At 42.5% G+C, this 27768-nt stretch overlaps 2 protein-coding genes and 1 pseudogene across 4 annotated transcripts in view; 2 read left to right on the top strand and 1 right to left on the bottom strand.

The window, feature by feature from the left end:
- The window catches only part of LOC311137405 (carbohydrate sulfotransferase 1-like), a gene marked incomplete at its 3' end in the record, with an annotated part of 184349 nt that overhangs the window by 146290 nt on the left and 10291 nt on the right, over positions 1-27768 (top strand). The gene's annotated exons all lie outside the window — the stretch shown is intronic.
- LOC311137171 (dihydrofolate reductase-like) lies at positions 253-2940 on the top strand. Of its 2 annotated transcripts, XM_084171524.1 has the most exons (7): positions 260-364; positions 511-595; positions 1097-1146; positions 1425-1533; positions 1754-1880; positions 2194-2309; positions 2518-2940. In XM_084171524.1, the coding sequence occupies exons 2-7, from the start codon at positions 555-557 to the stop codon at positions 2612-2614; spliced, it is 540 nt and encodes a 179-aa protein (XP_084027650.1). In that variant the 5' UTR covers positions 260-364; positions 511-554; the 3' UTR covers positions 2615-2940. The 2 variants fall into 2 exon arrangements, with proteins under 2 accessions (XP_084027649.1, XP_084027650.1); XM_084171523.1 differs by having other exon boundaries at positions 253-595.
- Positions 13405-14353, bottom strand: LOC311137031 (transcription termination factor 2, mitochondrial-like; annotated as a pseudogene). Its single transcript has one exon. The product of its transcript is annotated as a transcription termination factor 2, mitochondrial-like (transcript).

Here is a 27768-nt window from a genome sequence, read left to right on the forward strand (position 1 = left end):
CAACATCTAGTGGAAAGCCTTCCCAGAAGAGTGGAGGCTGTTATAGCAGCAAAGGGGGAAACAACTCCATATTAATGCCCATGATTTTGGAATGAGATGTTCGACTAGCAGGTGTCCACATACTTTTGGTCATTTAGTGTATCTGGGGAGGGAGTGCGAACCCCAGTGCCTCTAATTGTTTCATAATCAGTGGTAAACATGGGACAGCCCCTTTGGTCACGTTGCATCCAGAGAGAGCGGTTCCAGATGTGTCCGCAAATTCCAGAAGCGCATTCTCTCCACACACACAAACTTTGGATTTAACAAGCAAAATACTGACCCTCACCCTCCTGTCCACAGTTGCCTTTGGCTTTGGTTATACAAGGTAGAACAATTCAGTGGTTGTTATGCACTTAAATTATCCAATGCGTTATTAAGCCTGCCTGCTTATCTGAGTGCGTTATATGAACACTGTTAAACCAGCCAGTTCATATTGTACCTTGTAATGTATGACGATGTTTGCGGACAAAGTACAGAGGAAACCGCTGCGGCTCATCGGCGCTGCATGCAACAACATGGGAATAGGAAAAGATGGACAATTGCCATGGGATTTACCGTAAGAGATACATTATTATTCATTTATATATTACGGATTTGATTTGATATATGCCTTACGGTTTCAAGTTTGGGCTATGTAAAAGCAAGCATTACAAGTTACATACTTGCGTGATTGTAGCATATTCAATGATAACAAGTCCTTTTTTCTTTTTAATAGATTTAGGCTACAAGATATTTCTAAACATCTATACTTGGAGCATTAATTAATGCGCATACTACATTTAATTGTGTTCTAAATTCGTAATTACGCATTACATTCTGGCCAGTTGTCAACAGGTGGTATGTGAAGTCGGATCCCATTATGCTTTTTGGGATGGACACAGTTACTTGATAACATTTAATAACAGGTATAACACTTGTCTACATGTATTTCAATATGAATACATGTTTTCAAGTTTGTGGTTCTTGAACTGGTTTAGGTCCATACATAGGAGTATTTGGCAAGAGTTGATAGTATTGGTCCAATCATAATCAATGTGTACAAATATTGCGTTCACAGGACAGAATTCAAATTCTTTTTGGACACTACAACAAATGTCTCCCTACCAGGTAATTTTGATTGATTTCCTTTCTGACTTAAAGGCTTTTAGCTAACAGTGCTCCAACTCAATGATGGAAAAGTAGAGAGCACAGAGAAATGCAGACAAACAAGCTGCGGTTGAAATGCAATAGAACCTTGCACTGTTTCTGTAATAGGTGTAGATACTACAACCTGAGTTATTCAGCTATTGATAGTTTGACAGCAACATTCACTATAAGGAATAAAATAGTAACTTTTTCCAAATGGTCTTTACAATGTAAGGTGAACTCGGTAAACCCTTTCACAGGAAAATTGAACATGATGGTGTGGGGCAGGGGCTGCTGGTTCTCCAACCCAGACAGTCTGTTCTCTATGCTGCCCAATGTCCTCCATGTGGTCCTGAGTACCACCCTGAGGTAAGCCGAAGGTCACACTACTACCAATCACACACACAGTCCACAACCTAACAAAATGTTTTATATACCTCAATGAGTCTTGTATTCAAAGTTGGCCATGTTAATAATTTCACTTAATTTAAACTTGAGTAATTTAAACATAGTCAAATATAGTCAACCGAGATTTAGAAAAGTTGGGTTTTAGAAATGATTGCTTGTTTTGGGTGTCACTCACTCCCAGCACTCTCCCGGAGCATGCCCACTTCCTGTGTCAAGATTTCGACAGCGGGATCGGCTTAGCCTTGCTGCGACCCTTCTGTGACCTGGTGGAGACCATCTGGGTTGTGGGTGGGTCACAGGTCTATCAGGTGACTGTTGTGTCTCTATGTGGGTGGTGGGAACTTTGTGGCACAGTATGACCTGGGCCCGTATTTATAAAACGTCTCAGAGTAGAAGTCCTGATTTAGGATCTGTTTTGCCTTTTAGATCATAATTAATACGATTAAATTGAAAGGGGGGACCTGATCCTAGATCAGCATTACTCTGAGATGCTTTATTAAAATGGCCCCAGGACTTTAATATGGGTTAGGAATTTTAAATGGATGAAAATAGATTATTATAGGACAGTCCATCCACTATATTAGTCTATATCGTAGCTCATTACCTTTCCCTTGTCATCAGGAGGCCCTGATGCATCCCTGGTGTGAACTCATCTACCTCACTGACATCATGGCTGACTTCGACTGTGACGTCTTCTTCCCGCAGTTTGACCGAAGCATTTTTAGAAAACAAGAGAGGTAAGGAAGCATATTTTATTCTCTGCTCTCCTGGCCCTAGGCTGCAACACTGTTTGCTTAATCTTTGGACTGTTTTGATAAGTGGATCTATACTCTGTTCTGATTGGCCAAGTAACACACACACGTCAGGCCAAGTGTTTGAAAGCTCTTTGTGTCTTCATCAATCTGTCTAAGTTGTCCCTTTTTGTTTCCTTTAACTTCAAACTAGGTTTCCTGGAGTACCAAATGATATTCAAGAGGAGAATGGGGTTACATTTAAGTTTGAAGTTTTCAAGAGGGAGATCTGTAGAGCTGAGGTGATTTAAAACTGTAACTTACTGCATGAATGAAAACATTGACTATTCTTTGTCAGATCTTAGGTGCCTTTTTTGAACTATTCTGTTCTCCAGTGCAATTCGAATAGTTATCATTATCCAGTTGAACATTACAAATGTCCCACTCACTCTGCTTCATCTCATGTGCCTGTGACTCCATCAGCACAGTTCCATAACACTAATGAATTAGAAAAGTCAACAAGTCCATCCCATTCTGATTTGTGTTACTGTTAGTCATGTGTTGTCAGATACAGAAGGCTTTTCATGTTTGGCATAAATGATGGATCCACTGCTGTCCAATATAATAGCCTTCCTTGTTTGATGTATCATCCTTGCTATCCTTTCCCCTTATCTGTAATATTCTGCTAGGACCAAACCAATATGGCTCTGTCTGAGTCAGAGCTTATGTCAGAGCAAGAGTGGCCTGGGGTGACTCATAACAATGTGGGCACTAGGGATGGGGGGGTTGTTCCCGATTTATGTCTGAACATTTCATATCATATGGCAATTAAAGTATGGAGTCGCCACCCAAAGCCTGGAAATCAGCCTGGAATGTTTTTTACATTTATAATTACGATGATATCAAAATCAATCAAATCAAATTGTATTTGCCACATGCGCCAAATACAACAGGTGTAGGTAGACCTTACAGTGAAATGCTTACTTACAAGCCCTTAACCAACAATGTAGGACTGGTAGAGTTATGTCGCACATGCAGCTAACAAAAACATATGGAAATGTCTACTCTACCCAAAATTACAACCAAATAATTGCAGCATTACCGCAAAAATGGAAGAGGAAAGTGGAAGGGGGAGAAAGTAAGGAACTTGTCTGTCGGCCCTGCATTAAAGAACATAATTGGTTTAAGAAAATTGTGATAAATAAAGGATACCAGTTTAATTTAAGGACCAAAGGTTTGACAGCCGTCCCATATAGATTGCAAAATAGTTGGGAAGAGATTTTTGACGTACCTATTTCATGGCACAGTGTTTATGAACTTATACGCAAAACGACGCCGGATTCAGAAGTTATAATTTTTCAATTTAAATTATTATACAAAATCCTTGCTACCAATAGAATGTTATTTATATGGGGGATACAATCTTCCCAGCTCTGCAGATTTTTTGGTACTGTCCATTTGTAGCTTGTTTTTGGACACAGGTCCAGGAATGGCTAAAGGATTGCAATATTTATGTGGAGCTAACCCTGCAGATAGCACTACTGGGTGATCTGAAAAGTCATAGTCAATCGATAAATAATATAATAATACTTTAAGCAAAAATGTTTATTTTCAATGTACAATCTGTAGAAACAATGAGAATAGAAGGGTTCAGAACTTCTGTAAAACATCACAGTACAGTTGAAAAATATATGGCAAATAGAAATCCAATATGGATTGTGTTAAGAGATAGATGGGTGGTATTGAATGGAGTTGAAGGATGGGACTAATAACAACTAACAACAACTAATAACAACAAGATAACTAATGTAAAGCATACTGTGTCCATAAATGGTATATAGGTTTTACATTTTAGTCATTTAGCAGACGCTCTTATCCAGAGCGACTTACAGTTAGTGAGTGCATAAAAAAAAAAATCATACTGGCCCCCCGTGGGAGTCGAACCCACAACAACTGAGCTACAGGAGGCAGCAAGCTTATAGGTTCTGAGCTTTTGTGAAAAAGCACAGTTAGAAAGATATGGCATATAGAAGCAAACCGGATGGACATCATGAAAATGATCGGAGAGGTTGAGTGTAAAGGAAGTTCAGGAGTAAAAACAAACATAATATAATTATTGTAAAATTTACTGTGTCCATAAAATGTATATAGTATGTATACGCTGGAAGTAGAGGCCTAAGCATTGTTGTTCACTAGCTTACTCCAATTAGGGAAGGTGTGGTGGGGTTGGAAAGTAATAAAGGAAATATATTTTTTTTAAGGATATGTGTGTGTGTATATATATATGTATTTATATGTATGTGTGTGTGTGTGTGTGTGTGTGTGTGTGTGTGTGTGTGTGTGTATGTGTGTATATATATATATTGTCGGTGATCAGGCCTACCACTGTTGTGGAGTCGTGCCTGGCCATGCATTCATGGGTGAAGAGGGAGTACAGGAGGGGACTGAGCACGCACCCCTGAGGGGCCCCCGTGTTGAGGATCAGTGTGGCAGATGTGTTGTTACCTACCCTTACCACCTGGGGGGCGGCCCGTCAGGAAGTCCGGGATCCAGTTGCAGAGGGAGGTGTTTAGTCCTAGCGCCCTTAGCTTAGTGATGAGCTTTGAGGGCACTATGGTGTTGAACGCTGAGCTGTAGTCAATGAATAGCATTCTCACGTATGTGTTCCTCTTGTCCAGGTGGGAAAGGGCAGTGTGGAGTGCAATAGAGATTGCATAATCTGTGGATCTGTTGGGGCGGTATGCAAATTGGAGTGGGTCTAAGGTTTCTGGGATAATGGTGTTGATGTGAGCCATGACCAGACTTTCAAAGCACTTCGTGGCTACAGACGTGAGTGCTACAGGTCGGTAGTCATTTAGGCAGGTTATCTTAGTGTTCTTGGGCACAGGGACTATGGTGGTCTGCTTGAAACATGTTGGTATTACAGACTCAGTCAGGGACATGTTAAAAATGTCAGTGAAGACACTTGCTAGTTGGTCAGCGCATGCTCGGAGTACGCGTCCTGGTAATCCGTCTGGCCCTGCGGCCTTGTGAATGTTGACCTGCTTAAAAGTCTTGCTCACATCGGCTACGGAGAGCGTGATCATATAGTCATCCAGAACAGCTGATGCTCTCATGCATGCTTCAGTGTTGCTTGCCTCGAAGCGAGCATAGAAGTGATTTAGCTCGTCTGGTATGCTCGTGTCACTGGGCAGCTCGCTGCTGTTCTTCCCTTTGTAGTCTGTAATAGTTTTCAAGCCCTGCCACATCCGACGAGCGTCGGAGCCGGTGTAGTACGATTCAATCTTAGTCCTGTATTGACTCTTTGCCTGTTTGATGATTCGTCGGAGGGCATAGCGGGATTTCTTATAAGCGTCCGGATTAGAGTCCCGCTCCTTGAATGCGGCAGCTCTACTCTTTAGCTCAATACGGATGTTGCCTGTAATCCATGGCTTCTGGTTGGGGTATGTACGTACGGTCACTGTCGGGACGACGTCATCGATGCACTTATTGATGAAGCCAGTGACTGATGTGGTGTACTCCTCAATGCCATCGGAAGAATCCCGGAACATATTCCAGTCTGTGCTAGCAAAACAGTCCTGTAGCTTAGCATCTGCGTCATCTGACCACTTCCTTATTATCCGAGTCACTGGTGCGTCCTGCTTTAGTTTTTGCTTATAAGCAGGAATCAGGAGGATAGAATTATGGTCAGATTTGCCAAATGGAGGGTGAGGGAGAGATTTGTACGCGGCTCTGTGTGTGGAGTAAAGGTGGTCTAGAGTTTTTTTTTCCTCTGGTTGCACATTTAACATGCTGGTAGAATTCGTGCACCAGCTGTTGTTTACAAATATACACAGACCGCAACCCCTTGTCTTACCGGAGTCAGCCGTTCTATACTGCCGATGTAGCGAATATCCCGCCAGCTGTATGTTATCCATGTCATCGTTCAGCCACGACTCGGTGAAACATAAGATATTACAGTTTTTAATGTCCCGTTGGTAGGATATCCTTGATCGTAGGTTGTCCATTTTTGTTTTCAAATGATTGTACGTTGGCTAATAGGACTGATGGTAGAGGCAGAGTACTCGCTCGCCGTCAGATCCTTACAAGGCACCCCGACCTACGTCTACGATATCTCTGTATCTTTCTCATGCGAATGATGGGGATTTGGGCCTTGTCGGGTGTCTGTAGAAAATCATTTTTGTCCGACTCATTGAAGAAAAAATCTTCGTCCAATACAAGGTGAGTAATCGCTGTCCTGATATCCAGAAGCTCTTTGGTCATAAGAGACGGTGGCAGAAACATTATGTACAGAATAAATTACAAATAATGCGAAAAAACACACAAAATAGCACAATTGGTTAGGGGGCCGTAAAACGGCAGCCATCTCCTCCGGCGCCAAAAGAGTATAAGTGTGTATCATGTCAACTGGTGCTTTAAATGAGCTAGGAAATAAATAATTTATTCCAGATTAACAAAAAATGTCATGCATATTCTGAATTCTGTTTCTTGAAAGGTGTAGGAGAGCTGTGATTACATTTATTGTAAATGTTTACAGTTGAGACATCTCTGCAATGTAGTGATATACAGTCAGTTGTAATGATACTTAAATACTGTTCCTTTGGGGAAAACATGCATCTTGTATTGTAAATTCTTCAACTTGGTGTGATATTGCATTTGTTGTCATGGCTAATCGAATCAGTAAATATTCATTCAACTCCATCTTTCAGTATACAATGTTGGAGTAAACGATCCACTAGATGGAGACATAAGACAAGACATAGAGAACAAAGTCCCTGAAACCAATTTCCATTTTCCCTCCCTTACTACAACCATAAAAACATTTTCCAATGTCATGGATGTGGGTGGATGTGATGTGTGAACCAGTTTCTTAGAACTTGACTTTGCAAAAACGGTAAGACCGATTACTGTCAGACAGAAAGACTGATTACTGTCAGACAGATTATGACCTCGTCCTCTATATAATTGTGTATCAAAGTACTGAACAACATCCATTCAGACAGCTTTTTTATAACACAAAGAAAGTGACTATGGGGATGTTGTTCAAGATAGGAGACCCAAGAGTATTTAGTCTGTACCATTTGATTGAAAGCTACAGGTCTTGTCAGAGTACAGTATAATTCTTCTTCCCAAAAGAAACAGGGTAACCTTTACTGAGGGAAACTATGTGTGCTTCCCAAATTACACCCTATTCTCTTGCTTATATAATGCACTACTTTTGTCCAGAGCCCTATAGGCACTGGTCAAAAGTAGAGCACTACATAGGGAATAGGCTGTCATTTGGGAAGCACTTATGCCCGGGAGATCCTGGTATTATAACAGCTGAGGAGAAAGATTCTTAGCTGTGGTCACATTCATTCTCTAAGCCCTACTGACCCCAGACATGGAATATTTACCACCTTAATACTCTGCCGCAGCTGGTAATCATACATTTTAATTGCAGGTGTCATCTATTTTCATATTTTCTCTGAGTTATGCCCCATTAAAGCAATGTGTAACCCGGGCTAATAACACCCGGTGTCACGTTTGAAATGGAAAATAACAATTTATACTCCCTCTTATTAACCTATCCTGCTTTGGGAGATAATTCAGACTGACATAGTCACCTTAGAGCAGCAGACAGGGATCATGGAGGGAGGGAGGGAGGGAGGGAGGTAAAATGACTGGTGAAAAACAAATACTAAAGTAAAAGTAATTGAGTTATTTTTTAAATAAAAACATTGACCTTGATAATTAGCTACTTTCGCTAAGGTTACCTGAACGTTGTTACAAATGATAATTTTCATGCATTAAATTCAAAAAGCAAGAGAGGAAATGAATGTACAGTAGGAACTAAGGTCATTTATTTTGAATTGCAATAAGGCACATCTGTACATAAAAAAACCTACTAATTTCTCAAAAATATACTATTAACATTTGAAAATAAATGAAAGATTCAAAGCAATTTTTAACATTTTTTTTAAACAATATTTCACCCATTCAATCCCTCATTCACCGCTCTGTTAGTTGTTACTTGTCCATTAAAAGTTCAGGTAGTACCAATAGAGGTCAGTAGGTGGTACTCGGTTTTAAAAGATTGCACCAATTTGGAGATTACTGAACATATCTTGGTGTGAAAATGTATGAGGGAGAAGTTACTGACATTGAAACCGACTGTAGAAAATGAAGTGAACCTTTAGGACTCCACTGTCCCCAAACATACCCTTATAGCTATCTGGTTTTGAAATTGTACATGACTCAGAAGTAAACGTAAATCTAATATCAATTCAATTAAAATATCCTTTGGAAAACCCAAAATTCATTAACATGTACTTATCATTTGGCTATTGACATGACTACAGGCCCATGCTGTTAATGATACAGGATATGGGGGAATGACGAAGAGGTCTTGTTACAGTTTTTTTTTATCGCTTTGGTGCAGTTTTCATAAGTATGTGATACATTTTCACAACTCTCAGTACAAAACTCAAAACAGATAATCAAAAAGGCAGTTGTTTCGAAAACTCTATGCACATTTTCAATTGACTAAGTACAACACACAAAATCATTGTCACTTTTTCACATTTTACATTTACATTTTAGTCATTTAGCAGACGCTCTTATCCAGAGCGACTTACATTATCTTTTTATTTTTCATACTGGCCCCCCGTGGGAATTGAACCCACAACCCTGGCGTTGCAAACGCCATGCTCTACATCCCTGCCGGCCATTCCCTCCCCTACCCTGGACGACGCTGGGCCAATTGTGCGCTGCTCCATGGTTCACCAAACTGAATCAGTGTTTCATAGAGAAATAAGTTTCACATTGCAATACATGTTCATGTAAAGTAATTGCCTTTTACAATGCAAAGCTCACATTACTTTTGATATAATTATTTTATCTTTTGTTAAAAGACATTGTACTATTACTTAATCCGAATGCTCTCAATTGATGATCACTTAAATGTTTGGTAAACCTATAGATTTTATATGGAAAATGGTTTGTCTGCTACAGATTTTGAGAACTACATAATGAAAATGTATGTCTGTAAAGTAGAAACATAAAAAAAGTATGATATATACTTGAATGTACTACTAAGATGATGACTATTATGATTTTACTTCACAGTAAATTAAAAACAAAATCTGATATTGACAAGATCAGATATGTAGTATGTAACACTGCTTTACTAAAATTGCATTGGCCAATACAGTTCCCTTATACCATAGTATATGCCATTTACGTAGCAGACACTTTTATCCAAAGTGACAACAGTCCACATATTTTGGTATGTGACCCTAGTGGGAATCAAATCCACAACTCTGGTGTTGCTAGTGCCATGCTCTTATGAACTGAGCCACATACAGGACCACTACAATGCATACGTACAATATAATACTGTAAAATACAATACAGGTGGAAGATGTATGATTGCCATCCCCATGAACGTACCACTCTTCTTCGGGCCATGGAGGAGGCATGCAATGATTTCAATCCAGACCGATGTCAGGCTTGGATTCGCCATTCCAAAAGGGTTTTCCCAAGGGGAATAAACAATTAGGATATTTACTGCGATTTGGATGAGAACCTATGGCCAAATGCTCAAGACAGGCTTGATTCAAACTAGTGCCTACAAAACATTATGTTTCCTTCATTTCTTTCAATTGATTACATTGTGAAAGATGTCTTCAATGATCACACCGAGAATGATCACACCTAGAAATGATGGACATTTGACCTACTGTCAAAAATTATTGTATAGCCTAATGTGAAAACAGTGTAATGTACTGTAATTTACAGTACGGTAACATACTACATTCAAAGGGCAATTTTGAAACATGTATCTTACAATTTTTGCTATTGGATTAACTGGTTGTTAAAATAAATACATTGAGAAGATATCATTTTGTTGTGTTTTGGTGATTAAACCAATGTACTCATTATATTTCATAGTACATTTATATTTGGATCACAGGTTGTGTGGTGAAAGATGTCTACAAACAAAATGAATACACAATTAAATGTATTGAATGTTAGACTGGCTGCATTACAAGTGTTACCAGTTTGGAGTTTTGTACTAAGAGTTCTGAAAATTCAACACATACGTGTGAAAATAGTATCAAAGCGTTTAAAATACGGTAAACTGTATCTCTCCCCCCTCTGGTCAGACTATGGCACAATCTGAAATGGCACCCTATTCACTACATAGTGCACTACTTTTAAACATGGCCCATAGGGCTCTGGTCAAAAGTAGTGCACTTTATAGGGAATAGGGTGCAATTTCAAACACTGCCCTTTCCCAACTGGACAAGAGGAACACCTACGTGAGAATGCTATTCATTGACTACAGCTCAGCATTCAACACCATAGTGCCCTCTAAGCTCATCACTAAGCTAAGGATCCTGGGACTAAACACCTCCCTCTGCAACTGGATCCTGGACTTCCTGACGGGCCGCCCCCAGGTGGTAAGGGTAGGTAACAACACATCTGCCACACTGATCCTCAACACGGGGGCCCCTCAGGGGTGCGTGCTCAGTCCCCTCCTGTACTCTCTGTTCACCCATTACTGCATGGCCAGGCACGACTCCAACACCATCATTAAGTTTGCCGACGACACAACAGTGGTAGGCCTGATCACCGACAACGATGAGACAGCCTATAGGGAGGAGGTCAGAGATCTGGCCGTGTGGTGCCAGGACAACAACCTCTCCCTCAACGTGACCAAGACAAAGGAGATGATTGTGGACTACAGGAAAAAAAAGAGGACTGAGCACGCCCCCATTCTCATCGACGGGGCTGTAGTGGAACAGGTTGAGAGCTTCAAGTTCCTTGGTGTCCACATCACCAACGAACTATCATGGTCCAAACACACCAAGACAGTCGTGAAGAGGGCACAACAAAGCCTATTCCCCCTCAGGAGACTAAAAAGATTTGGCATGGGTCCTCAGATCCTCAAAAAATTCTACAGCTGCACCATCGAGAGCATCCTGACTGGTTGCATCACCGCCTGGTATGGCAACTGCTTGGCCTCTGACCGCAAGGCACTACAGAGGGTAGTGCGTACGGCCCAGTACATCACTGGGGCAAAGCTTCCTGCCATCCAGGACCTCTATACCAGGCGGTGTCAGAGGAAGGCCCTCAAAATTGTCAAAGACTCCAGCCACCCTAGTCATAGACTGTTCTCTCTGCTACCGCACGGCAAGCGGTACCGGAGTGCCAAGTCTAGGTCCAAAAGACTTCTCAACAGCTTCTACCCCCAAGCCATAAGACTCCTGAACAGCTAATCATGGCTACCCGGACTATTTGCACTGCCCCCCCACCCCATCCTTTTTACGCTGCTGCTACTCTGTTAAGTATTTATGCATAGTCACTTTAACTCTACCCACATGTACATATTACCTCAACTACCTCAACTAGCCGGTGCCCCCGCACATTGACTCTGCAACGGTACCCCCCTGTATATATAGCCTCCCTACTGTCACTTTATTTTACTTCTGCTCTTTTTTTCTCAACACTTTTTTTATTGTTGTTTTATTCTTACTTTTTTTGTTTAAAATAAATGCACTGTTGGTTAAGGGCTGTAAGTAAGCATTTCACTGTAATGTCTGCACCTGTTGTATTCGGCGCATGTGACCAATAAAATTTGATTTGATTTGATTTGTTGGTTGGCAGTGACCCCATCACCCACATTTTATCTGAGCTGGGGACTTTGAGACATAAAGTCATGACTTCATTAGCTGTGCTGCTCACTCCCCATTAAAAAGCACTCTGAGCATGTTTCAAGGGCTCCTGCAGGCTTTAGCACATTAAGAAAGGCCTTTAAAACAAGCTTACAGTACAGTATATGTTGCTAAGGCTTGGGGTACATGCTTAGTAAGGCTGCATATTGATTTTCACCGTGAAATAAACATGTGCACAGTAATATAAAACCACTCATATTTATTGTATGGCATGTGAAAAGCGGACCAAATTTGATTCTGCACATAATACATTCCAATAATTTCAATATAAGAGAAGATTGCAGTTACATTTTGTAATTTTAGATAAATTCTTACATAGGGTGTTGCAGTAGTAGTGTTAGCCTATTTTACAGAACATGACAGTGTGATAGATCTATACACACAGGTAATAAATGCTTTCCCAATGAACTGATACTTGATTTCAGCACTTCAAATATTGATAGGGTAATCCTATCTGCAAATAAACAAAAACCCTGTACAAAACACTTGCCTCCTAAAGGGACAAAAGCAATACTGCCATCATTGAGACACTGAGATCAAATCAAATTGTATTTGTCACATGCTTTGTAAACAACAGGTGTAGACTAACAGTGAAATGCTTACCTATGGGCCCTTCCCAACAATGCAGAAAGAATTTAAAAAATAACACAATGAATAAATACACAATGGGTAATGATAACTTGGCTATATACAGGGGGTATCAATACCGAGTCGATGTGCAGCGGTATGAGGTAATTGAGGAGGATATTTACATATAGCACAGGAGGTTGGTGGCATTTTAATTGGGGAGGACGGGCTCGTGGTAATGACTGGAGTGGAATCAGTGGAATGGTATCAAATACATCAAACACATGGTTTGCTCCGTTCCATTATTATGAGCCGTTCTCCCCTCAGCAGCCTCCTGTGACACATAGGTAGGGATAAAGTGACTAGGCAACTGGATAGATAATAAACAGTAGCAGCAGTGTGTGATGAGTCAAAAGAGTTAGTGCAAAAAGGGTCAATGCAGATAGTCCGGGTAGCTATTGGTTAACTATTTAACTATCATAGATCATGTTATCAACATTGATACTGGCTGGTTTCAATACATAGGCAATTCTCCACACATATCAAAATATTATTATGATCAAAATAGTATTTAAATACAGCGATAAGCTCAAGTGTTGCCTCTTTTAAGGTAACCTCATCCCCAGGCTAAATGCACTTGGGGAGGAGATGTCTGCTGCATGAGACTACTTTCAAGGCAAGCTTTTTTCCTAACCTTAGTAAACCCATTCAGCATAAAGCAAAACTCTGATTCAAGTCTCCTTCCTCTGGTGATATGAGAATGTTCACCATGACCATCATCATATGGATCTGCGTTGTAGACCATGAAATCAAGGTCAACCATCACCCTTTAACAGGACAACAGGGTTGAAGAGTGGTCTTTCCCCCTCCACAACTGCAGTTTACCAGAACTAATCTCAAAGTCCTTCTTAGTGCCGTTTAGGGCCTGTAGGCTGCCTGTCCGTACATCATAACAGCATACAATAACTATATTTGTGTGGTCAGCTTCAGAGCGGTTGGAGTCTCTATAATCTGACCAGCTCTGAGGAGGCCCTCAAAGCGTTCAGCCAGAATGGCCTCAGGGTGGTAGAGCAAGGCTGGGCAGTTGAGCACCATGTCCCGGAGCTTGGCTTCTGAGCAGCCCAGAGTCTCCTGCGAGTAGGCCAGGTTGAGGCGTATGCTGTCCCGGTTGAGCTCGGTGACAAAGCCCTTGAGCTTGGAGAGTAGGCAGAGGAGTTCAGCGGTGGTGAAGCCCTTGTCTCGAGGAACAGCAGGTTGTCGCTCAGGACCTCTGAGGGCTTGAGGAGCACGAAGGGGTTCTGACTGAGCAGCTTCTGCAGCCAGATCTTCATGTTGGCCGCATCGCCCCTCAGCTCAAGGTAGGCCTGCTGAAGGGTGTGGACCATCTCCTCGTTCTACCCCACAGGGCAGCTGAAACTCTGGGGGGCGCTGGCCATCAGCTTTGTGACGATGAGCTTGTTCAGGTGCAAACTGGAAGTAGTCGATGTTGGCCCTCTGGTTGGCGTTATGGCTGGAGGAGGTGAAGGAGGAGGCAGGGAACTTCTCGATGATGCCCACCAGGTCTCTCTCTCTGGGTCAGATGGATCTCCACAGGTGTCTCTGGGCCTGCTGCTGCTCCGGACTGCAGAGGACCGCCTCGGGGTAGAGCTCAAGGACCCAGGCGATCACGAGCCCCTCTGTCCCCATGTCTCGCAGCAGGCTGGCCATCTCACTCATGTAGGCAGGGCTCTGGTGCAGGACCCAACCCTTGAGCTGGTGGATCATCTAGATGTCTACTGAGAGGTCATAGAGGGCTTCCACAGTCACTTGGTTCTCTGCTGTGCCCCCCGGATGATAAGGGCCTGAGAGGGGGAAGACGTTGAACCCGCTGACAGTGAAGGGATATTGCAACTAATCGCAACATGGGTGCACAGTCACAGACCAATGCAGGTCTGACCTAGGGGTGATATAACAAAGACAGTAATATGAGATGCCCTTTTCAAGATAGCTAGCTTCTTGACTATAAAAAATACACAAAAAAGTGTTGTGAATCAAAACAAAGTGAACATAAAATCAGCACTAAAAAACTTAGTAATAATGAAGAATTTTACAAATATCACATCAGTCATAACAACATTGGTTTGTCAGTGTGTGATAGCAGCTAGCTAGCTAGCAAGCTACCTTGACAGCTATGATAGGCTGCTAAAGCAGGATGAATTGTGATGATACCTGACAATGCTTGGAGGGCAAACTATTGTTTAAATTCACTTGCATGTTCTTTCACATCCCTTATACTTTCCAAATAGAAACAACCAATAAATACATAACGGTATATTAGTTAGCTACCAGTAGTACCTGAGGGTTATTTAAGCAATAAAGCCCAAGGAGGTGTGGTATATGGCCAATGTACCACGGCTAAGGGCTGTTCTTAAGCACGACACAATGTGGAGTGCCTGGATACAGCCCTTAGCCGTTGTATATTGGCCATATACAACAAACCCCCGAGGTGCCTTATTGCTATTATAAACTGGTTACCAACCTAATTAGAGCAGGAAATAGTACTTTTTTGTCATACCCATGGTATACGGTCTGCTATACCACGGCTTTCAGCCAATCAGCATTCAGGGCTCGAACCACCCGGTGGAAAACAGGACAGACACTAATCACTGTAATCAGCACAGATCTGAATTGGAGTGGACCGAGAGAGTCAGAGTTTCTCACAGTTGGGGCTTAATCACACCAGTTGATCACCAGCTCCACAAGCTTTTCTAGCCCAGCTCAGGAAATGTCTGCAGATTCCCAATCTAGTGACTGAGATGAAATTGGGGCTCATTATTGTAAGTCTGCATCAACATAAATAAAAGGCACCTGAGGATTTTGGCTTGTATGCAGGCAGCCAGGCAGGTACTATGGAATATAAATTAGATCTATCAAATCAGCAGTACCTATTGTATATTGTATATACAGTGGGGGGAAAAAGTATTTAGTCAGCCACCAATTGTGCAAGTTCTCCCACTTAAAAAGATGAGAGAGGCCTGTAATTTTCATCATAGGTACACGTCAACTATGACAGACAAATTGAGAAGAAAAAAATCCAGAAAATCACATTGTAGGATTTTTTATGAATTTATTTGCAAATTATGGTGGAAAATAAGTATTTGGTCACCTACAAACAAGCAAGATTTCTGGCTCTCACAGACCTGTAACTTCTTCTTTAAGAGGCTCCTCTGTCCTCCACTCATTACCTGTATTAATGGCACCTGTTTGAACTTGTTATCAGTATAAAAGACACCTGTCCACAACCTCAAACAGTCACACTCCAAACTCCACTATGGCCAAGACCAAAGAGCTGTCAAAGGACACCAGAAACAAAATTGTAGACCTGCACCAGGCTGGGAAGACTGAATCTGCAATAGGTAAGCAGCTTGGTTTGAAGAAATCAACTGTGGGAGCAATTATTAGGAAATGGAAGACATACAAGACCACTGATAATCTCCCTTGATCTGGGGCTCCACGTAAGATCTCACCCCGTGGGGTCAAAATGATCACAAGAACGGTGAGCAAAAATCCCAGAACCACATGGGGGGACCTAGTGAATGACCTGCAGAGAGCTGGGACCAAAGTAACAAAGCCTACCATCAGTAACACACTACGCCGCCAGGGACTCAAATCCTGCAGTGCAAGACGTGTCCCCCTGCTTAAGCCAGTACATGTCCAGGCCCGTCTGAAGTTTGCTAGAGTGCATTTGGATGATCCAGAAGAGGATTGGGAGAATGTCATATGGTCAGATGAAACCAAAATATAAAAACTCAACTCGTCGTGTTTGGAGGACAAAGAATGCTGAGTTGCTTCCAAAGAACACCATACCTACTGTGAAGCATGGGGGTGGAAACATCATGCTTTGGGGCTGTTTTTCTGCAAAGGGACCAGGACGACTGATCCGTGTAAAGGAAAGAATGAATGGGGCCATGTATCATGAGATTTTGAGTGAAAACCTCCTTCCATCAGCAAGGGCATTGAAGATGAAACGTGGCTGGGTCTTTCAGCATGACAATGATCCCAAACACACCGCCCGGGCAACGAAGGAGTGGCTTCGTAAGAAGCATTTCAAGGTCCTGGAGTGGCCTAGCCAGTCTCCAGATCTCAACCCCATAGAAAATCTTTGGAGGGAGTTGAAAGTCTGTGTTGCCCAGCGACAGCCCCAAAACATCACTGCTCTAGAGGTGATCTGCATGGAGGAATGGGCCAAAATACCAGCAACAGTGTGTGAAAACCTTGTGAAGACTTACAGAAAACGTTTGACCTGTGTCATTGCCAACAAAGGGTATATAACAAAGTATTGAGAAACTTTTGTTATTGACCAAATACTTATTTTCCACCATAATTTGCAAATAAATTCATTAAAAATCCTACAATGTGATTTTCTGGATTTTTTTTCTCATTTTGTCTGTCATAGTTGACGTGTACCTATGATGAAAATTACAGGCCTCTCTCATCTTTTTAAGTGGGAGAACTTGCACAATTGGTGGCTGACTAAATACTTTTTTTTCCCCCATTGTAGCTCATGTAATCATGGTTTATGTGGTGAGGTCAGGGATGAAGACTGTGGCTGGACCATTTTTGGGGACCGGCACCCATTGACAACATTGTAAAAATCACTTCAATTAGCTCTTTGATCGCACAACTTTTTTTTTGTATTGTATTACAGATTGATGCTTGGACTTAATGTTATAGGAATTGAAAGCAAACGTCAGTGTTGGCTCAATTTGGGGAGAAATACAATTGAGGGACTAGTGTAATGTTCGCATTTTCAATTAAAGCTTCTTCAAAGGGCTTTGTATCCAACTACAATTAAACTGGATCAGTCTATAAAATGTCCTTGCTTGTATTAAAAACAAAAACATTAATCAATACCATTATGATCAGCCTAAATTTGAATGCTTCTAAATTGCTCGAGAAAATCACATATGCTTCAGTGTCACAACTGAAGAAATTACAAAAATGAGATATGAGAAAATGCCTTGTGTGAAGAAAGTGTAAAAATAGCAAAGTGCACAAGGCGCCCAGTGTGTAATGAAACTGTTACCTAAAATCAACAACTGCACAATGTAGCCACATGTAGCATGTTGTGCAGCAGAATGACCTCTCTGCATGACGTTCTGCCCATCCATAACCTTGCCCTGGGATATACAATAGGCCTCCCCAAGTACTTTGGCTTTGGATTTGCCTTTGGTTCCATTACACCATGCACACTAAATGACTATCATCAAACAACAAAAGTGATCAGCTCGAACTAGATACAGAGCAGGTTACAACACTTTGAACAGTGGGAGGAACATAACCATGCATGTATGCACTTGCATGCATGCACTCAAGCCTGCACTCACGCAAGGAGACACACACATGCCTCTCTTGCAACTGCCCTCAGAGGCCCTTGGCATTGTGATAAACAGCTCCCAATGACTGAGTCAAACCAGTCCAACCACGCATCAACACTGCAAAGTGACAGCAGGGAACATATTTTCTTTCCTCACACTTATTGTCCTCCTCACTCACACTTTTGATGACTTTCCAACTACACCTGACACTTTTCCCATGCTCAGGTCCACCCTAGCAAGATAATGAAAGAAATGTGTGTGTGTGCATGTGCATGCGTGCGTGTTTGTGTGTGTTTGCTTGTTTGTGTGTGTTTGTGTGTGTGTGTGCGCACACGTGCATGTGTGTGTGGGGGGGAGAGGAGGCGGCTGAGATATTAGCTAAGGGGGAGGATCTCAGTGACAACCCAGAACAGGTTACTCTGAGCTGGCATAGTTGGAAAGCACATCCCCAGTGTGTGACAAACACATGGACAAGGAGTACAATACGGCATAGAATGACCAATTTTAGGGAAATAGGATTTCTGCTGTTCTTTCTAGTCGGCACAGCCTACTCTGAGGCGCCAGAGGTACCAGAGCCCATCTTCAGACCAGAGGGAGGTGTCATAGAAATGGGCTACTGCTTTGGAGTCGACTATATCACTGTTTTAAGATCAGCTCCAGAGGGAGAACAGCTGCTTGGTAATTCCTCGGACGAAGCGGCATCCACATCGCCTCCTGCAGACTTCGAGGGCCGCGTCAGACTCACCAGCCAGCTCCAGCTCCTGGGCCTCCAGATCAGACAGCTCAGACAGTCCGACTCAGGCATGTACAGGAGGGAATGCTGGAAGGACAAGGCACTGGTCAACAAGCATGAACACGAGCTGTCTGTGTGCAACAAGGAAATCAGCTCTGTGGAGATCTCTGTGCTGCCTGACGGAGGGGCTGAACTGAAGTGTAACATCACTGCCACAAGTCTGGAGGGGAAGACCATTCGATGGTACCATGAGGTGTTCCCCAACTATAAGGCTACCTGCTTCCTGGACACCAGTGTGTCTTCGGTACCCCTACAGGAGGAGCTACGGGGGGTCATCGCAGTGAAGAAAGGAGGCATCTCACTCAATGTTTCTGGTAGCGTGCTGAAGGGCAGCAATCACTTCTACTGCCTGGTCATGGATGGACAGAGATGCCTCAGCTTCCAGAACATCTACAACCCCAACAATGATGAGATCGACCACAAGACTGTCTTCACGTCTGTGGGAGAGAAAGTGGTTCTCACCTGTCCTTCTGAGGAGAAGAGCCATGATCAGAGATGGGAGGCACCAATGGGCAATGTTAACTCAAAGTCAGTAAAGTCGGACATCTTGGTCAGTGATGATGATGAGGATGATGAGAACTTGTCATTGATCGTTCATGTACTTTCTGCCAACTACTCTGGGGAATACAAATGTTTCTCTGCCTCACTACTTCTTGCTGAGTACGCCTTGGTTCTTTGCCCCAGTGGAGAGCCCACTGAGAGACAGTTTTCGGATGGAGAGGATGTTGTTCTAGAATGTGCCCAAGGCAAAGAGGAGTCTCACAGGGGTGCAATGGTGGAGTGGTATCGCAGAAAACCTCTGGAAGAAGAACACCTGATTCTGCACTCTGATAAAACTATCATCATTCCTGCGGACCTGAGGGGCCGAGTTGTTTTCTCTGAGCAGGATTCCTCTCTCCAACTGTCTGACCTTATCGAGGGGGACAGGGGGGAGTACTGGTGCGTGGTTCTGGGGAGCCCAGACTATATTGATGATGATGACGACGACACAGGCAGTGATGATGATGATGATGATGAATACCCTAAGGGCAATGATGACGACGACGGCAACAAGGAAAGCATCTGGCAAGACTACAAGGATTACATGGAGACATGCATTTTTAAACAGGTGACCTCTCTGACTCCAAAAGACAAACCAGAGGACAAAGACAGAGGCATAAACACTGACTTTACCCCACCAAAGAAAAGGGACTCAGACACTGACACACCTGTGGAACAAGAGGCAGACAACACCATTGTTATTGCTGTGTGTGGAGTGCTGACTGGGCTTCTAATTGTGGCGGTGATAGCAGCTGTGGTGGTTGTACGTCGGAGAAGAGCCACCAATACAGAGAGAGGTGCAGCCATGGAGTCTGGACTGAAAACAATGGGCACTGGGCTGAGTGAAGAAGAGAAACTGGACCCAAATGGACAAGGTCCGTAACAGTCCGTCTCATCATTCCTCTATTCTGAACCACTGGAGAATGCCTCATGTACTCAGGCTTTGTCCTGGGGATCAACTGTATAAAGCAGTGCCTTAATGCTTAGTTAAAAACGGATTTGACTGACAGGTGGATCAATGGTTGATCCTGTGTTATGAATCTGTTTTCATTGAAAAACGTAATAATTAAAAGAGTTTTGTCAGGAACATATGACCTGAAAGTATGTGGGTTCAAAAGGACACTGTTTCCCACTAATCTGTAACTCGCTGTCTTTCTGCTTATTTCCAAATCATAAATGTGTTTTATGGAATGAAGTGTTTTACTCTAACAAGTGATTTATGGTAGGAGAGTTACACACACTCCACAAAAAAATCTCTGTTTTGCAAAGTATTTTAATGAGAGACAACATGGCAATAACTGTAAATATTAGAAACAGGGGCAGGAAAAAAATATATTTGGCAGAGATACATAATTGAAATGAGGCGTGACTGTAATATGAAAACACTCTGGGCCATTTATGACATGAAATGATGACTAAACCAGTCGGGTTGCTCTCCTGTCAAGTACAGTTGGCATCGATATGCGAAAAATAAACAGACCTTGAAAAACTTTCCTGGTGCTTGAGAAGTCTTTTTCTTCCCTACCATACAGTCCTTTAGGTTCAATTAGCCATTAAGTGTTAAGATAGTGGTATGCATGAACACAATGGTGGTTGATAAGGGATATGTTTTATTTTCCTAAATTAATTTGAAGTCTTTGTTGTTTTTGTATGTTTTAGAAAAGAGGAATTTAAATGGGTGGATGGGTTTAGGTTTCGGTATTGTATCTGATATGAGTATTTGATTTTACAGTGGTTTGATATTGATACACTCATTATCATAATTCAATATTTTCTGATCATTATGTCTACAAGACTATTCATACAAATATGCATAGCATTACTGACTTAAACAACTTTACAGTTTTGCCACATATCTGGAATGAAAAAGAACGTCATCCAGCTCATTCTAAAAGATTTCTACTGAAGTGATACATGTTTCGTTTTTATGAGGTTATATATTTAGTCCTATTTTTTTGCAAGGTGACCCTCAGGTTTCATAAAGGATACTATAATACATTACATTAAAAAAACTACCAGTCATAAATACTCAGGGGACAAGCTGTACAACTCACCTTCACTAGAACAAAGGGCAGTCGCAGTGCATAATCAGGAGTATAATTCACTGCTAGATACACTGGTTGGACTATGACATTAGGACATTCACACTATGAGTTACAAGGTTTCAGAATTATGTTGATAATGGTTTCGAGGGTACGCAAGGGGAATTCTTATTTTTCAGCCAAATATATATATATATATATATATATATATATATATATATATATATATATATATATATATATATATAGAGAGAGAGAGAGAGAGAGAGAGAGAGAGAGAGAGAGAGAGAGAGAGAGAGAGAGAGAGAGAGAGAGAGAGAGAGAGAGAGAGAGAGAGAGAGAGAGATTCTGTATCACTGTACTACTGCATAAAATGTATATGTGGTTGGAGCGGGAAATAAATTGCCATATCTGTGGGTTTATTTGGCAAGCAACACTAAATACAGAGGAAGAAATGTGTAATTTAGTTTTTGTCACTCAATCACACACACGCACACACACATACACACACGGTCAGGCGGATCCATTTACCAGTTTTATCTTTCCCACTCAACCTACAAACCAGAGTGTGTTAGAGTGGTGCTCTCTGAGGCATGCTAACTCCTCTGTCATCTCTGTTGGTCTGCCATCACTGTTGTGTGTTGGTCTCTCAGGGGAAAGGCCGATGTGTGTGTACAAGTGAGTCCATTATTAATTAGGCATGAGAACCAGAAGAAGCTCGTCTCTAACATCTCTGCAGTTATCTATCCACGTTCTCCCTGTGACGAGTTGGGTGTATAACGGGCAAGAAACGTTTTATGTGTATATGCAACAATGGGGATCTTAACAGAGGGTGATATTAAAACAACACATGGAACAGAGTAGAGAATGATTAAAAGAGCAATCATTCGCATAACTAAATAATCCACAAACTCGTCAATGAAATGATGCGGGGAAATTAAGCTAGCCCAACTGTTAACCCAAAGCCTCCCTTACTTGGGCCTCTCCAGAAAACATTTGAGAAATCTAATAAAACGATTCTCTTCCCTACATGTCTCGCCATCACAATCAACAACAGATACAGACAAGATCCCTCACTGCACCTCCAGCCTGCCTCCCTATGATCATAGGGGATGTAGCATCAGGGTGTCTGTGCTGCTTGGTGTCCCTGGTGAGTCCCTGGCGGCTGACTGGCTGGCTGAGCCTGTGGTGCTGCTAGCTGCGCTCGGTTGGAATTTGCCAGGTCCATTACTCCTGCCTGTGAATGTAATGGCTGCAAGCCCTGTGAGTGTGAAATAGTTGGCGAGAGAGAGGAGAGAAGGGGAGAGGAGAGAGGGTTGGCTGGGCTGTTGGTGTCTGGAGAGCGATGTGTTGTGTTAATGGCCCCAATTATGCACCAGAGGCCAGCGCTGATGGGTCCGGAACATGGGGACAGAGAGGGAGGGAGGGAGGGAGGAAGGGAGGGGAGGAACTTGCCCAAACAATATGAGCCAGACGGGTGAGGACAAGTCACTGGGATCTGAACACACACACGCTAACCATTTCTATTACTGTTCTGGTCTCTCTTGTCAGGTGTCTAGTCTGTCCCTGGGAGAAAGAGATTTATGTTTGTTTTTCAGTGAGAACAAGCCTACCCCATAGCCTCTAAATACAGTATCCTCACAATCACTTTACATTTTAACTCTCAAATGGCTTTACTATAGCTTTGTTGCAAGTCGCGAGTAATAATTTGGTTTATAACCCATGGCCTGATTGTTGTCATTGTCTCGATGTTTATGGGATATGGCTTAGGCTGCCTCTGTGCCTGAAATTTTGCTGCCTCAGTGCCAGAAACTTTCTTGTTTGATTTCATGTGTCATTATGAAACACTTGCACGAGAATCCCCAGCCGAGCGACAAGAGACGCAGGGACCGGTTAGACAGAGAACGTCTTAGTCAGGTAATTGTCTCTTTTGACATGTCAGAAGCACTAGCATATTCTTTAACTGTGACGATGGGTGCCAAGAGGAAATGTCATTGCCAGCACATTTCTGATCCCACGCATTGACATAAAGCTATCCACATACAGTGGCTTCACTGTAATTGCTATTTTTTACTCTAAACCTGCAGGCTTGCATTTCTGAAGAAAAGGTCTGAGTTTGGCACGCAACAGTATTCAAATCTAGACTTGTTCATTCGCGTGAGCATCTTGTAGTTGAAAGATAAAATCATACAAGTATATGAAGTATCATGCAAACAACCCACATTCCACTATGGTCAATCTATGCCTTGGGTTTTATCCGGGTGAGGAGTAACTAATGTTCCTGAACACAAAGAGAGTCAAAATTGGATAATCTATATTCAAGTGAGCTCCTATTCAAAAAACAATTGTAGTCATGTTTAAATGCATCACACATAGATAAGCACATGCCAGAAGAGAGACATTTCATGCACACAGACATGAATGCACGCACGCACGCACGCACGCACACCATCATCATCACCTAAATTGCACCTGGCCCAGCCAAGCTCAAATGAATAGACTAGACATCCAAAAATTGCAGAGAGCTGGGAGCAAATGCATGCCACTGTGTATCACTCAGATGATTGGCTAATGCAGTCGTCACTTATTATTTGGGATTTTCACAGATAGAAGCCAGTGATGGGATCAGCCCAGGGGTCAGATTTGTTTATGTGTGCGTCCCAAATGGAACCGTATTCCCTACATAATGCACTAGTTTTGACCAGAGTCCTATAGGCCCTGGTCAAAAGTAGTGCACTATAAAGGGAATATGGTGGCATTTGGGACGCAGTTCCTCCCCTCCCTCAGTGGACAGTGGAGAGGCCAGGAGGGAGACAATGAGATGGGTGGGGTCAGGGGCTCTGCGGACACCAGAGGACATCACAGGGCCAGATATGAAACAGGCTGTGATTAGGACTCTGATTGGGGTAAGCATTATTCCATAGAGTCATGACCCCCATCTGTGACCTGAAATTTGACATACTGTAACAAATAGTACACAATCTCTACACAAACTTTGAAGACACTCAGAACTTAGATAAAATGCTGAGACTAAGAGACTGGCCAATTAAATGAATGTCACATTGTATAAAGTTTAACTATATTAATAAACAATATATATTTCAAACTATTAAATATATTTGTAAGCTATAAACTATGTTTGTTTCTATATTACTACAATAGTACTGCATAATACTGGAAACCAAGCACCAATAACATTGCTCAGGATTTCTAATAAGTTCCTAGAACAGTTTAGAAGCACATTACATTAGAGGAAAAGTCTGCCTGTGTGCCCTTGTGGTTGTTTGCTCAATCAAATGTAGCTTCCTCTGTTGGCATACTGGTAGGTTGAAATGAGAGTTCCTTTCACCTGCTTATTATGTGGCAGCAGAGCCTGCTCTGATGGGTGCTTTTTACTCACAACTCAGACAAAGTATAGAGGGAACTCGGGGAAGTTAACTTTCCTTCACAGATCAAATCCCTCCTCAGAAAATGTCTGAGAGCTGTACTTTCCCCTGTCACATTCTGACTGACAGCTTATCTGATTGACAAAAAACTGTGCAGATAGTTACTGAGCCCAGATCTCATAAGAAAGGTTATCGAGGCTTCAGAGCAATCAATTGGTGATTGGTGGGGAAATTTGAAAGATCCTATGTGTGTGTGCATGTTTGTGTTTGTGCATGTGTGTCGTGAGCTGGCACAAGCAGTATGGGGGTGCAAGCTCGAGAGTGGGCATGAGGCAACAGGGCAACCCAGGGGACTCTTACATCACACACAGAAAAAAATCACTCTTCTCTTATTGATGGTCTGAACCCCCACTATAATGAAAGATTAGTCGTCTAAGAGGTGTGGGCGTTATGCTGTTTAGAGTTGAGGATGGATGGTACAATATAGCAGGTATGCAGGAATGGAGGACCAGAGAGAGATACAGTTGAGTGCAAGGCTCCCTCTCAGTGTTTTTGGCAGCTCAAACTCCTTTGTGTGTGCTTGCTTGCCTTGTACTGTACAGTATAGCTTTGGCTAGGAATCTGCCTTGGCCTAGCTTTGTGTTTGTGATGTTGTAGCAGGGCCCCAAAGCCCTGTTCTGGGATCACTTTTGTTTTGCTTTGTTTTGCTCTGTTTTCTGGAGACGTTTAAAGGTTGACACAAAGGTCAGAAAAGGGCACACAAACTCTGGTGGTTATAAAGAGCACTGTCAGAGGGACAAACATTTCTAAGATGAAAGGGCAGCTCCAAAAACGAATCCTGTAAATAGGAAATAACCACGGTTAACAAAATCGACCACCCGGGAGTAATCAGGCTGTCAAAGGTGAGTTCGGACCCCAAAATAACCCCTCGGGCAAGAGGAGTTAGAGGGCCCTTCCTCCCACAAGCACAGAGTCAACTGAGCGAGCCTGCTAGGCTGCTATCAGGGCAACATGGGGTATGATAGCATGCATCCTCCACAGAAAATGAAGAAAAATAGGGGTCATTGTGTCACTGTAATATCGTGGGGAGGCTGTGTGTGTGCTGACATGGACAGAAATGCCTGCCATTGCCGCTCCATTTGAGGGGTAAGTAAGCTAGTGGGTCCAGGATAAATCCCTGTGGGGAGCATGGCAGTGATGTATTGTAAACTGCCTCTGATGATCTGGATGTGCAGAGGCATCCCTCCTGGCTGCATTGATGAAAAAAGATGTTGGAGATATTCTGCACACTGCAGAATAACAGAATACTGTATATATACACATAAAGCTAAACAAAATAGACACAGGCACTAAATATAGAATAGTTCCAATAGTTATCAATAGCCTATCATGTTGTTTTGCTTACCATATGCACCTGTTTCCACAAATCTAGTATAGATTTACAGTTATTATAAAATGTGTGATGATTCAAAGCCTATTACAAGCATATTATATAAAAACATCGAAAGAAATCAACTTATGAGTCACCCTTGGGCTGAAAATGACACTTGGGAGGCTTGCCTACTGCTTTGCCTACTCACGCGCTCTCTGCTGCTCCATCCCTTAGCGCCTTTCCATAACCCGCTCGCTGCCTGCTCTGACTGTCAGTTCGCATTCTGCTTATCCGGCACTCAGCTGCTGGACACACCGTCGAGAACAAGAAGATGTTGATGGAGCTTCTGTAACAAGTTTGCCACCAATGCATTTGACTTTACCGAGCTAATTTGGCAGAGAGTTTATATGGTAAGATTAAGCTGAGTTTATTTTATTGCTGTTTTGTATTTTGCTTGCTATTCGTCTTGTTTCATACGGCAGCATTTGTGTGACTGTGAAGTGTGAACTAGTATTATCTATACTATCAGATATCGATCGTAGCCTATCTGCCGGACCGGTGATAAATGACGATGGACTTTGCTTGAACTCACGCTTACCTGGCCTACACAGGTACCGAACCGTGCACCGTAGGCTGCCTACGGTTCTGTTGGAGGATGTTGTCTCCGAGTCCGCGCCACTGATAGTTTACATAATTATGTGGTTTCTTATATCTTGAAGAAGTAGTAGACCTATATAGACAACATGTCATAACATTGTAGATGTATTTACTGTGCACTTTCCTTGGAACGCAGGTGCACGACGCTTTCCATCCTGTTGCTCTGATAGGGAAGACCGATATAACGTTTTAGTTCAATAACACTGCATTTAGACATCACTTTTTTGTTTAAAATGCACCTTTTATAATGTAACCAAATGTTCGTTTTTTAAAACTTTGTAGCCTATCTATTGTCTAACTAATTGATTGTGCTCTGGGGTGAATGTAGGCTATGTGATTGTGTATGTGTGTTCATGCACACAACTGCCTCTTTTTGCATGTTGCATGATGAATTAATATCCTATTGAATCATAATCATGTCTATAATGTCAGTGTAAAGACAGGTGCTGGAAGTCAGCACACACAAGAGAAGATCCACAATTGACCTCTCCACATCTAAAAGTGCCAGTGTGCACTTCTTTTTCCTTTGAGCTCAGGGAGGCATGTAGGACTAGATTCATCTTCTCTCATATCGCAGGGGTTAGTCTGTAGCCTCTGGATAGTGGAGCTCCTCTCTCTCTGAGAGTGCTCTCTTCTCTCTTAGCTGCTTTGCCTGTGGCTGTGTATTGCTGTGCTGTGCTGTGCTGTGCTGTGCTGTGCTGTGCGGTGCAATGTATGCTGTTCCGGATTGTACATGGCATGCTCCCTGTGTTAGGGAGAGAGAGAGGCTGTTTTATGTGTGACTGGACAGGAATACGTGTGAGAATGTGTTGTGAAATATGTGTATGATGTTGAATATGTTGTCTAAACCTTGGTTTGTTGCATGTACGCTGCCTGCCCTCCAGGACATTTACAACACTCTGTGTCAAAGGAAGGCCAAGAATATCATAAGGACCTCAGCCACCCGAGTCATGGTCTGTTCACTGTGCTACCATCTAGTAGACAGAGACAGTACAGGTGTATCAAAGCCGGGACCGAAAGACTGAAAAACAG

Source organism: Coregonus lavaretus (assembly GCF_964263955.1).
Source record: "Coregonus lavaretus genome assembly, chromosome: 11".
Classification (NCBI taxonomy): Eukaryota; Metazoa; Chordata; class Actinopteri; order Salmoniformes; family Salmonidae; genus Coregonus; species Coregonus lavaretus.

Coding starts and splice junctions, on each gene's coding strand:
- LOC311137171 (XM_084171523.1), top strand. CDS start 489: ATGACGATGTTTGCGGACAAAGTACAGAGGAAACCGCTGCGGCTCATC. Junction 596..1,096: donor CAATTGCCATGGGATTTACC/GTAAGAGATACA, acceptor TTGCGTTCACAG/GACAGAATTCAAATTCTTTT. Junction 2,310..2,517: donor ATTTTTAGAAAACAAGAGAG/GTAAGGAAGCAT, acceptor ACTTCAAACTAG/GTTTCCTGGAGTACCAAATG.